The sequence below is a fragment of the Morone saxatilis genome, unplaced genomic scaffold (genome assembly GCF_004916995.1).
Source record: "Morone saxatilis isolate NCDOM2014 unplaced genomic scaffold, NCSU_SB_2.0 Contig11, whole genome shotgun sequence".
Taxonomy (NCBI): domain Eukaryota; kingdom Metazoa; phylum Chordata; class Actinopteri; family Moronidae; genus Morone; species Morone saxatilis.
The window spans coordinates 4,343,712-4,356,609 of NW_023339663.1; the positions used below are offsets into that span (position 1 = coordinate 4,343,712).

The following is a 12,898-nucleotide window of genomic DNA, read 5'->3' on the forward strand; positions in this document are numbered from 1 at the left end:
GAGGGAAGAAAGAGAGATAGAGAGAGAGAGAGACAGAGCGAGATAGAGCGAGACAGCAACAGAGCGAGAGAGAGAGAGAGAGAGCAAGAGAGAGAGAAAGAGCGAGAGAGGGAGGCTTCTTCTTCTAACAAAGCACCCTTCATGTGTCTGGAGAGTCCATGCCAAGGAATGCCGTCTGAAGATGGGCTGTCTTATGCCTCTGAGGAATGCCTCCTCCGTGTGTGCGTGTGTGTGTGCGTGCATGCCCACAAACTATCTGTGTGTTTCAGAAAGCCAGCACATCTTCAGACATTGTTTTCAAAACACTTCATTAATGGAACTAAGATTTTAAACGCAAAAAAAAAAAAACGTTAGGGAACACTCTAATTCCGAACGAATGCTGGTCAAAACTAACATTAAATAAAAATAAGTAGCAAAAAAAAATGGGCAGTTTGGGAGTACAGGACAGCAGGAAATGAACAGTTAGGGGACATTAGGTCCAGCTGTTTTCAGTACATCAGACAGGATGTAGATTGATCTATTAACCTTGGAACATGAAGTGCAAAGAACCCTGTGACTGTTGAGTGAAAAAGACAGACTACTTACAGGCTTTGAGGCATTTTATTTGTTTGTTCTTTAATCTGTATCATTTAAGACTGTATTTAAAGACCACACAAAGCACGGTGTGTGTGCGTCTGCGCACTTGTGTTGCACAATTCCTGGTTAATCTGAATCTGATATGTGCTGCAGAGTTTTCACTGCAGATATTTTAAGTATTTCTAAGACATACACGGCCTTTACTTTAAAAAAAAAAATTAAAATTAAAGCTTTGATGCCAGCTCAACTTTCCCTAAAAAATGTTTAACACCTCAGCAGTGAGGAAGCAATTAAAAAACCTGGATGTGGGAGGAGAAGAGAGAGAAACAGAGAGCAGCTCAGTCGACTAACATGACCAAACGATGTTACAAAGCCTTGAAGCTGTGCCTATCGCACTGCAGATAAACACATCAAAGGGGGAACCCACTGTGCATGAGTGTGTGTGAGTGTGTGTGAGCGTGAGAGATGTGTGGTAGGCGATTATAGACAATGAGCAAATGAAACGAACATGTGAGAAATCAGAGACGGGAGAACGAGGAGGGAGATGCTGAGAGATTTGTCAGCAGCAGGCAGCGTCTCTGGAGTGAGGAGAGCGAAACATGATAGTCTGTGTTAATCAGGACCATTGCCTCACTCTGTTTGTGTGTGAGTGTGTGAGTGTGATACAGTGACAGAAAAGATCTAACAGACAGAGTGTTTTCCAGTTTTGACAGATGCTGTGGAGCAGCGGCCTGCGACACAACAGCTGTTCCTGATCTCAACTTGACGTCCACCGAGTTAAAACCATGAAGTCGACACTAAATGTTGCGATGAAAACACGCGATGCTTGACATCTCTTAAAAGCACCCAAAACCATGACTTCAAATCTTCAGTATTTGTGCATAGTATCAAATATATATGACTAAACAGGCGAAGTTAGTAATATTCTGCTTCACATAGACTGCGTGGGTGTCGTGGGTGAGCAGATTTGCAGCGGATCGAGCTTGACGAATGTTAAGATTTGCTTCTTTTCTCACTGTAAATGGACTATCTTTAGCTTTTTGGACTGTTGGCCAGACAAAACAAGCTATTTCACCATGTCACCTTAGGCTAACAAAACTTGAAATTAGTGTTTATTTCTGACGTAACAGACTAAACAATTCGGTCGATTAAGCATAGTTCGTTGCAGCCCTGTTACGTACCATACCTCTTTCAATGAGATTTTACACCCACCCTTAGATCCTCTAAGCGTATTCAGTCAGCAAGTGTCCTTTGGTGCAACCGCTAAAAAAGGATTAATGCCTAAAACTTCCTCTTCACAGTTTTAAACTCCAGTTGAACTAGCGCAGTAAGCTGTAGGACATGAGGATGACTCGCTGTTTTAAGACATCTGCCAGAGGGAGAGAGGCAACTTTACTCTCATCTAACAGCATAACAGAGGACTGATCTCCCAGGGGAGCTTCATCTTGTGTGTTTATCTGCGCCCATGTGTGTGTAAGCAGATAACAGCAGCTCACTGTAAGCGTTACACCAGCAGGACAGGCTGAATCAGTCACGCCACTGTAACAACATGCTTTGTTTATTTCTTGGACTTCCACCAAGTTTGCATTTTAGCTCTTCAAAGTTAAAATTTGTGAGGTGATACAATTTCTATAAATCTATATTTCTGCCAAGAGATAGTCTAAAGCTCACATTTGGCTAGTTTTAGGGCTGTTAATGAAAGGATAAAAGTTCAAATCAGAGCTAGACTAATATATGGGCCATAACAATAGAGTGTGGTTTCCTATGAGGTTCGAGGTTAACAGACACCTGAAGTCAATGTTGGAAAGTTTGTTTGTGTGCGAGTGATGGAGTGCTTACAGCAGTCCGACTCGTCCGACCAGTCTCCGCAGTCGTCGTCTCCGTCACAGTGGTAGATGTCCAGGATGCAGCGGCCGTACGCGCACTGGAACTCCTCCACGCTGCAGGTGGCTGCCATCACATCTGAGGCTGCACAGACACGCACACACACGGACAGTTAAACAGATGCTGGTGCCAGAAGGAAGATGGTGCAGCAGTTGGCTGTCTGAGGTTCTTTGAAGCTTTAACTCTTCTCTGCTGAAGCTGTCAGAAGCTATACATGAAATGAAGCACAGCTCTCTATTAAGACAGTAAATGTGTTTACATGCTCTGGAGTAAACTTGTTACAGTAAGATCTTAGTTTAAATGCAGCTAGTCAGTAAGCAGATTTCTCCCCTTCTTGCGACAATAGTTAGAATCACGATGCCTGTGGAGGTCTGAGTCTGGACTGACGTTGTAGAGATAACACTCTTGTGGGGAAGCTGACAGTTTGTCCTGTTTGAATTTTACAAATAACACAATGTTCGGATGTGGAAATCATTTATTTCAGTTTTTGTATTTCATTATGGATACAACAACGAACCACTCTGCTGCCACAGAGATAAGTTCCCTGTTTGAAGTCTTTGTGGAAAACGTGTACTCTTATAAACCCCCTTTAGAAACCCAGTTTAAAAAAATCAGCAATGTTACCCAGGATTCCATTACGTTTATAGCATGTTGGATTTCTCATTTACATGACTTTTATAAGCCAACAACAGCCATGGTGTGCATGTAAACACATTGATTGATGGGCAGAAAAGCTTTAGCGGATGTTTTAGCTGTAGCCAACAAATCTGAATTGACCCCAATTATAAAATGACACTCTTATGTCAACGCTCAGCTGAAAGTGGCTGTTTTGTCCCCCCCAAAAGGAAGCGTGTCTCTTTATGTTGTGAGAAGAATGGATCACGTGTAAATGTTACCTCAATTAAATAATCTGTGGGACAGAAATGGAGACCCCGATCAAACCTTCTATTTTAGGCTTATGAAAGGATAAACGTTTAGATGTTTCAACATCTGTACTGAATGATCGGCCATGTATAAAAACACTGGGTCCGTGTGGGCGAACGCCCAAAACTGAGAGAAAAAGATGCATGCATGCAAGTACTCAGAATAACTTACGGCAGTTTTCCTCGTCTGACCCGTCCTTACAGTCTGTGTCTCCGTCACAGTACCAGTGCTCAGCAATACAACTGCCATCTGTGCAGCGGAACTCCTTGTCCGAACATTTACGCATGTCTGGAATGAGAAAACAACAAAAACGAACTCAAAAAGTCATATTTATAAGGCCGCGTGAAAGAATATGTGCTTGCATGCTGGTGTTTGTGCGTGTACCCACCACACTGTTCATCACTGTTGTCCCCACAATCGTTGTCGCCATCGCAGTGCCAGAGGCTGCGAATACAGTAGCCATTTTGGCAGTGAAACTCATCTTCCTCGCATTCCCTGGGAGCTGCAGAGAGAAGAAGAAAGAAATAATGAGGAGACAAAAGCAAAGAGCAGATACTGTACAAGAATTAGATAAGAGGCAGCCATCCCTGAGCTCTGCTGGCATTATATTCACAGCTGCACTGACACCAGGGAAACTATGACCTTTTACGTCAAGCTCAGAGCAAAGAGCTCAGGAGAGGAAAACAGAGATTTTTTTCTCCGTAAACAAGCTCAACTCTCCCGAGGCTGCAGGTCTGGAGCTCAAAGACTCACAGACTGAATATCCCGTGGTTCGATCTCAGCACATAAGACGTCTCATCGACAGCTACTGCAACACAGCGAGGAGGAAGGCTGAGTAAAGTCCTACTGAGAGTGTGTGTGTGGTTGTCTCCACGGTCACTGATCAGAGCGAAAACTTTTGCTATAATAATACTTTTATTTATACAGCACTTTTCCAAGATGTGTAACAAATGCTTAACAAAAACACATGAAACCAAACCACCTCAACGGGTGGCTGGAAAAACTTTGGTGATTCATCCTTCAGTAGTACAAAGGCTGTGGCCAGCTTCAATATATATTGGTCCCACAGACACCAATAGCGACAAGCTTGGACTAAAACATAATTAAAACATCCATAGAGACATCTCAAACAACAGCTTAAAGCAGCTACAAAGAGCTTTCATTTTGTGTTGATTCTGGTTCTCCCTGTGGACGAACCCGACTGAATCCGACCCAGTGGCAGGCGGTGGCGGCAATAAGAATATAATATAATAATAAAATATATAAAAATATCTCACTGATGTCTTATTGGTTTGTTTGTACAGATCATATAGACACTTACGCACAATCCTCATTTTCACTGTCTATCATATGCTCTGTATGTTCCAAACACTATTTAACCAAAATCAGGCAAGAAAAAATTAGCATTTAAGTGTATAATGGGCAACGTAGACAGGTCCAAAAGGGTAAAAAGTCATTTTCAGGAATCTATAAATCTTAAACCAGTTTTGACTTTTAAACTGGTTTAATCTCTTGAACCTGAGCAGCTTGTTTTATGGCTTAATTAAATATACTGGCTTCTGTATGTTAGGAAATGTTGTTCCACTAGACAGTTAACCTTGAGACTGGAGATAAAAGACACATTTGTCATTCATCCAAACAGCCCTGACAATGCAGTTAGACAGAAGTGCCTCCCTCTGGTGAACTTTCAGCACTATGACATTGACACTTTCAAACCCTTTCATTTATCCAAACAACTCCTCCACCTTGCTTCTTTAATCACACCTCCATTGATAAAAGACTGAATGGATTTTCAAAACACCGCCTTCTACTGTTACCACCGCAATCGATGGCAAGGCCCAGCCGCGCTCGCCTGGGGCCGAGTACACAGGTCTGTCAAGGAGAACCAATGATGGATGGCCCCTGGCAGGAGGTAATCTATAATTTATCACTGCCGTGTGTGAGTGTTGGACAGCTGAGGCAAACAGAGAGAGATAAGGAGAGACAGAAACAGAAGGATGCCCACAGAAGAGAGGGAAAGACGGAGAAGAAGAAGCTTCTCTTTATTTCAGCAAGATTTTTCATCTTTTCTCTGGTGTGTTGCAGCATCACTGCACGAGTCAAGGCTGCTGGAGATACACTCCATTTCTTAGATGATTGACATGAGGCTCCACAGTGTGTTTAGGTGTGAGTGTGTGTGTGTGTGTGTGTGGGTGTGTATGTTAATGTACTGTAGACCTTCGCTATAGACTGGGGAAAGGGGATATTTGTTCATGCCCTTGAACAAAACAACTAGCATAGAAGATCTGTATCATGTTTTATATAATGAGTGAATTTTAGGTTGCCTTACAAAAATAGTTTAGAGGAAATGTAAAAAAAACAATAGTGAACAATATATTTATACAATATCTATATATCTCCATAACTCCATAATAGGTTGATACCAATATCACGGTTTAAGTGTTAAAAAAAAATGTATATATATATATATATACACACACATACACATACACATACATATATACACATACACATACACATAGTGACTACAGCATACGACATTACACATGATATATCGGCCCAATAGTTGCTTGCAGTTAGTGAAAGGAATTCTTAGTAAAATGGTTCTTAAATATGGGTTCTATTAAAAGAGGTGTGTATACTGGGTCAGTGGTCTGCTGAACAGCTAGGCAGATTACTAATGAAATTAGGAATGTGCATTTATTTGTTACCTCCCAAACATATTTGGCATTCCGATTTATCGCGAATTTGGAGGATCTAGCTGGCGGGCCAAAAACAGTACAGATACAATGCAGTATTCACGCCCGCCGCCTCGGCCGTCATCCACAAACGCCGGGCTGCGCGCCCTCGGCCCCAGAAAAGAAAAGGATTTAAAACCACAAACCGCCCAACAAGGAAGGTCCGAAATTTTTGAAGAATTAAAGTTTCGACTACTCGGACAAATAACTCATTTTGAATCTATGTATTCAAGTTGCTAAGGAACAATTAAGTGATTCTTCTCCATTTTGTCGCAGTCGCTCCCGTCTCCCGTCGCCATCGGCGAGGGTAACAGAGCGAGTCGGGAGGGTAACAAAGCCCTCAACGATGCTCTATCATTCAGCACAGCAGCCCACCCCCCCCCCCGCCCCCGCCCAAAGTCAAAGGGCGAAAGGGCAGAAGGGGCACGGTCCATTACTAGCCTCCCTGCATGTATGTGGTGTGTGTGTGTGTGTGGTGGTCGAAAATCAGTGTAATGGGTGGTGTTTTCTGGTGAAATTTCTGTTTAAACTTAAGAATTCAGAAGGGTAGGTGCGGCCTGTTCAGACACACACGCGAATCCGACACCAGACAGCACCGTCTGTCGTCGGGTGTGGTTGGTTTGTCTGAAAGTTTTTGACAACTGCTTCAGTTCCGCCGGAGCGTGCGAGGATTGTCTCCCCGGTCTCTGAAATACATGAAGATAAAACCACTGATCCGCGGGCGCGGGAGAAAACAAGAATATATTGGGAGGGTTTGAAAGACAGACCAGGGGGCGTACAAAAAAAATCATGAGATATATGAGTAGTTTTGCGGGAAACAAGGAGGGGAGGGAATTTAACTGCGGCATAAAGATGGGAAATTCAAGTTGCTGGCGCTCGCAGCAGACAGACGCCAATCAGGAAGTAGATTCAATTCTGGTGTCCTGCATACAGTATGTGGTCAACAGAGGAGGACGGAGAAAAACACGTGGATGACCAGACGGATAAGGAAAAGATCATTCAGGAAGGGAAGGAGCTGGGGGTGGGGCTGCGGGTAACCTGGGGTGAGATCTGCTGGTGTCACAGGACGGACAACAGCCGACGACCGACACACACACACTACCTGGAGAGTATGAACACAACAGGATTCCTATGGAAAACAATCAATGGAGAAGAAATGAACAATGAAAATGAAAAATGTCGGAGTGAGGATGTAGCGGTGGTGAACTTCATCAAAGATTTATCCAAGGTGCTTTTAAAGAAGTTGGGTGTTTAGTGGGTTTTGCGAGGGCACACAGTACACGTGGCGTTGATGGGACAGCAACGGTCTTTTGTTTGGACTGTCAGGCTGGAGATACTTTTGGGGTTCCAGAGAGGGAAGGGTATCTGACAAATCCTCAACGGACTTGAAATGATAGTTTCAGGAAACATTCATCATCACCACAGGAATAAATTCCTGAATGGCCTTTGGTGCATCCTCTGAATCCCAAGGTCAAAACTTGTCCATCACTTGTCCAACACGACAAGTGCATGCATTGAGGTATCTTAAAAAATGAGACGCACGCGATGTTGGACGACACTAAACGTTTAGAAGTCGGCAGGTGGCAACTCCGACAGTTTCGATAGAAGGGTTGAGGCATTCTGTCTGTACTAATTACGTAATATTCAGGCGTTACTCGGGGGGGCTCAGAACGAGAACTTAGGGCATCACTTCAGAAAGTACATTGAGATGAGGATGAGAAGAGAGGAAGAGGACTGGAGAACAGGAAACGTTGTGAGTGCTCTATAAGGCCCAAGACCACTTTTGCTGCAGTGTCATTCCCCCTCCCCCACTCTTCGTCTCCCCGGTTTTCCGTGGTCTGTGGCCGGTATCGCACAATAGAATGCGATGTGTTCCTGTCTGTCCTATCAAAATAAATGCATGTTTTTTTGTGATCCACTCAGGTTCCATGTCATCCCCTTTGGCAAATAAGCGAATGGACATATTTCCTGAAATGTCAAAGCATTCCTTTGAGTCTCTAACCAACATTCATTTGTATCGGCCAATCAAACCAGCTCAAAAATATATTTAAACAAACGATCTAGTTAAAGGCTAAACTGCTATTAAATCTACAATATCAAACAACAAAACAATTACTGATGTTGAAACGTTACGACTTAAGCAACATGTTAGTGATTGACAATCCTTTAAAACTTTTTTCTGTGACTGTGGAAAAAAAAAAAGACCCTGTATTGATTTTTAGATAAACGTTAGTCACTAAAACAACAATGCCTGACTCTTTGTGCCGTGCGTTGTCTCCATCAGAAACACGCCACCCGCTGTAACTATTCCGGTCCCTGCACAGTGTTAAGTGTGATTAAACTGAATCACCAAACCGAGTGCGATGGAATGACTGGTGCGCTGTGTACATCCACACGGATCAGACTGCACATGCGGAGCCTTCTGAGTCACTGTGGGTAAATACAGAGACTAAAAGTGGATGATGTGTTCTCAGAATCTGACCACTAACTCCACCCTGACCAATGGTACAACGCACACGCATTTGCACTTCTACACTTGTCATGATGACGTGATGCACGGCCTCACAATCGCATTATTTTACCAAAACTTAACATAAACGTAATTCTAGTCTTTTAAAGGGGACACAGACCTACCCACTAGTTAGCAATGCACAGATATATAAATACGGCTGCTGAAATAGACACTCCTTACTCTACGCACTGCCGGCCACTTTCTGCCTTGCAAGCAGCTGAGGGGTATTTCGGGTTGAACACACACTCATTCACAAGCACACAAACACACACACAGCTCCACAAATCAAAAGAAGAACAGGATAAACAAAGGGCAAAGGTCAGAGAGTGTTGACCGTGGGAGTGCTGACCTCTCGCTAGTGTGTGTGTGTGTGAGAGCCAGGCAACTCCTTTAGACTCAAAACAAACACCTCATTGCACACGGCTGCCTCAACATCTGTCCACTTTAATAACTCATCCCCCTGAGCCTGACAGGGCAGGTCGAGAGAGTGTGTGAGACGGCGCATATCAATGTGGCCGCCGCTGTTTGTTTGCGTGTTTGTGTTGACAAGAGAGAAGAAGTGTACTCACGACAGTCCTGTTCGTCGGAGTCGTCCTCGCAGTCGTTGTCCCCGTCACACACCCAGGAGCGACGAATACATTTTCCGTTGTCGCAGTGGAAGTCCAGCGGCGAGCAGGTGGGAAGCACTGCAAACAAAAAAAAAAGGCAAGACAACAAGGTCCGTCAGCAGGAACAAACAAACAAACAAACAAACAAACATACTGAGAGGAGATGGGAGTTAGCATTTTGTCTTTTTCTGTCATTTTTTCCTTTTGCTTTATTCGTTTAGATTTTATTTCCCTGCTGGTTTCATATTTGTGATTGTTCCTATCATGCATCACACCATATTCCAGGCCTGGGTGAGGTTTCGCTGCGCCATTAACAGACTTTGTGATGTGAGATAACATTTGCCCTGGAACTGGGCTGGAGTTTATTAGAGTTTAAGCAGTTTAAATCTCACCGTACATCAGATCTCGAGAAGTTATTCTTTATCCCTGCATGAGATGAGGTTTGGAAGGAGTGAACACCATGTTTTGTAGGAGAGAGGATTGGAACAGTGTCCGCTCAACACAAGGCTGAGACACATGGTCAGTGAAATTGGATTCTCAAATGTTTAAAATCTCTCTAAATTTGCACTATATCATGAAACACATAAAATCAACCGTACCCTATCCAGAAGTGAACCTCAGAGACTTTAGGCATGTGTTTGTCCTGTGAGGCTGGACGGACTGTGTGCCGGTTTTTACAGGTTATTTAGGTTTTTTTAATCAAAGAATATTATGAACGGTATTATGGATCTGACCTAACATTCAACACCAACTTTTAGTACTTTACAGTTTTCATGGTTGTATTAAGACACGTCAAAGTCAGTATCATAAAAGCTTTGAGATTCAGTATCCAGCCCTGCCGTTTCATTCAAGCTGCCCATTAGTTGCAGATAAAAATGAGCCATTTGTCTGAATCTGGCACATTCATTTCACAAAGATGTCAATTGGTATAGTAGAGCTGAAACGATAAATCATTTAATTTATTAGCCGACTGACAGAAACTAATGGGCCATCATTTTTTAAGCAAAAATGGCAAAAATATGCTGGTTTCAGCTCCTGAAATGTGAATATTTGACCATTTTATATCGTCGTCTGTTACAGTACACTGAATATCTGTTTTTTGACTATTGTTCTGGGAAAAAACAAGCAATTTAATATGTCAACTTAGGCTCTGGGAAGTTGCGATTGACCTTTTTTAACAACTTTCAGGCATTAACCATAAATTCATTAATCACAAAAAGAATCTGCAGATGATTCGATTGCAAGAATAATGGTTACTCTCAGCCTTGATGAAGCAAACTAAATAAACAGATGTGATATCAACCCAACACAGTCATCAATCCTGCATGGCTGCTGGCTGCAGTAAAAGTCAGAGTTTGACAGACACAGTGGCAGGAAGGTTTATTCTCCGTCTGGTCTCAGCTCATCCAGAGCCTTAGTCTGATCTGGACCCACACGTCCTCCTCTCTGCCTCCTTCTTCCCCTGAAACCCAGAGAGCAGCACTGAGCTCAGCTCAGCTCAGCTCAGCGCATTCCTCCTTAACTTCATATCCGCTCTAAGTGCAGCTACTTGCTATCTAAGCAGAGCCCGAATGACTGGCCCTTTGTCATCCGCAGACAGAGCTAATTTAATTACAGGCCAGAGAGGGATGGAGGGAGGAGAAGGGAAGGGGAGGGAGGGGAAGAGTAGAGAGGAGAGGGAGCAGTAACTCCTTGCAGTGGACTCTCACTCGCCTGTCGATACCAGATATAAAATATTGACGGAACAACGCAGACTTTATGAAAAATGTATGACGTCACACGGCGAGTTAACCAGCGAGGCAGACAGGCGCAGGAGTCAGGGCTCAGTGAGTGAATTAAGTAAGCGTGTGAGAGTGTGTGTTGGGGTGTGGCTCTGGTCTCCAGGGGAAGTAAAGCCCCACTGACCCACATACCCCTGCATGGATATTACATTATTCAGAGAGAAACACAAAGAGGGAAAGAGAGAGAGACATAAGCAAATAGAACTGTTTCGCTTGCCCAGTCTCTTTCTCTTTGTCAACCCCTTATTCGCTTTACCTTCTGATGAACTCTCTTCCCGTCTGAATTGTGCGACCATGCTGGTGGTTTGGCTTAATTTGCATAAAATGCATCTCTGTAAACAATTATCCAAATCATACCAACAGTTACTTCTTTATTTATACGCTGGTTTCAGTTCAATTCTGTATGGTGTGAAAACTGACTTACAGTGAAATCAAAGGAGCCTGAGAGAGGTCATTCTCCATCACAGAAAGAAAATGATCACCTTTATATTTTTGTCACATTTTATCGTAGCTGTGAGCACAGACTGTGTTCAAAACTGTCCTGTGTGGTGTTCAAAGATGTTCGAAACATCTGTGGTTTGAGAGTCTGCTGCCAAACCATCCAGAAATTCACACTTTAAAAAAAAAAATCAACATTTGAGCATCTTTTTCCTTATGCACAAATGCGCCTCTAGAGTTGATGTTCTGATAACATACATTAGCTCATTAGTGTTTTCCCCCCAAAGCCAACAATCCATTTATGGATGCTGCAGCAGATTTCGAAAAATTATGAATTTCTGTTCTTGAACCAAGTCAATGTCTGACAAAAAATGAGCAGAAAAAGGTGTTTGGGAGGGTGAAATTAAGAAAATAAAACCTGGTAGCTAACAGATTTACAGTAAAAAAAATTATAATAATTAGACGATTAATCGATTAATCAACAGAAAATCAATAAGCAACATTTAACATTTAAGCATCATTTTTATGATTGTTTAACTGTTAATATTTTTTAACCAACATTTTTTATAAAATATCTTGTTTGTGCTTCTAAAACTTGAACGTTTGCCGGGTTTTTGTCTTCTTTGATAGGAAACAGAATATGTTTGGGTTTTAGACCAAACACAACAGGCAATTCATCAACTTGAGCTCTGGGAAATTAAAATGTTTCACTTTCTGATATTTTTTTGACTAAACAAGTAACCAATTCATCAAGAATACAATCAGAAGACTGATAAATAATTGCTAGTTGCAGCCCTAAAGTTTATAATACATCGATTGTCATGGTAAAATTACTGAAGATTCCATAAAACATGCACTACTACTGGTATGTTCCTTTACGTTTAAGGCTGACTTGTAACAGTTCCTTCTCAATTGACTGATGATTCACTTTCAAAAGACAAAGCTCAGCCGTTATGAAATAAGATTTGAGTTCAATATTTGTCAGAACTGCTGCAATAAGCTGGAACTGAACAGGAAGTAGAGTTCGCACGGACCCATTAATGAAAAATCCTGAGAGGCCTGACACCTGCACATCGTCTAAAACCTCCTCTTTATCAAACTAAAGCAGTTCGATGCATTTTGGATGCATCTCTGACCGGGCGTCAGCAGATTTAAAGCTTCAACCAAGAGAGGAGAAAAATGCTGCTTCTCAACATTTCAATAAATAATTCTGCTTATCTGAAGAGAAAGAGAGTGTGGCTTTAACACGCACACACTAACGCATGCAGACATAAGCAAACTGTCTCTGCACGGGCTAAACAAACACACACACACACACACACACACACTCGTCCACAGAGTAGAATTGTTTAGGCACACAAACTGGAAGAGAGGCAAAATGTATGCAAATAAATACTCTCTCTCTTATACACACACACACACACACACACACACACA

General features: G+C 42.5%; 1 protein-coding gene across 1 annotated transcript in view; it reads right to left on the reverse strand.

Moving 5' to 3' along the window:
- Positions 1-12,898, reverse strand: part of lrp4 (low density lipoprotein receptor-related protein 4) — a gene marked incomplete in the record, with an annotated part of 92,810 nt that overhangs the window by 33,788 nt on the left and 46,124 nt on the right. The window contains 4 exon segments of the mRNA XM_035682344.1: positions 2,416-2,544; positions 3,556-3,672; positions 3,773-3,886; positions 9,204-9,320. Coding sequence (XP_035538237.1) covers positions 2,416-2,544; positions 3,556-3,672; positions 3,773-3,886; positions 9,204-9,320 — 477 coding nt within the window.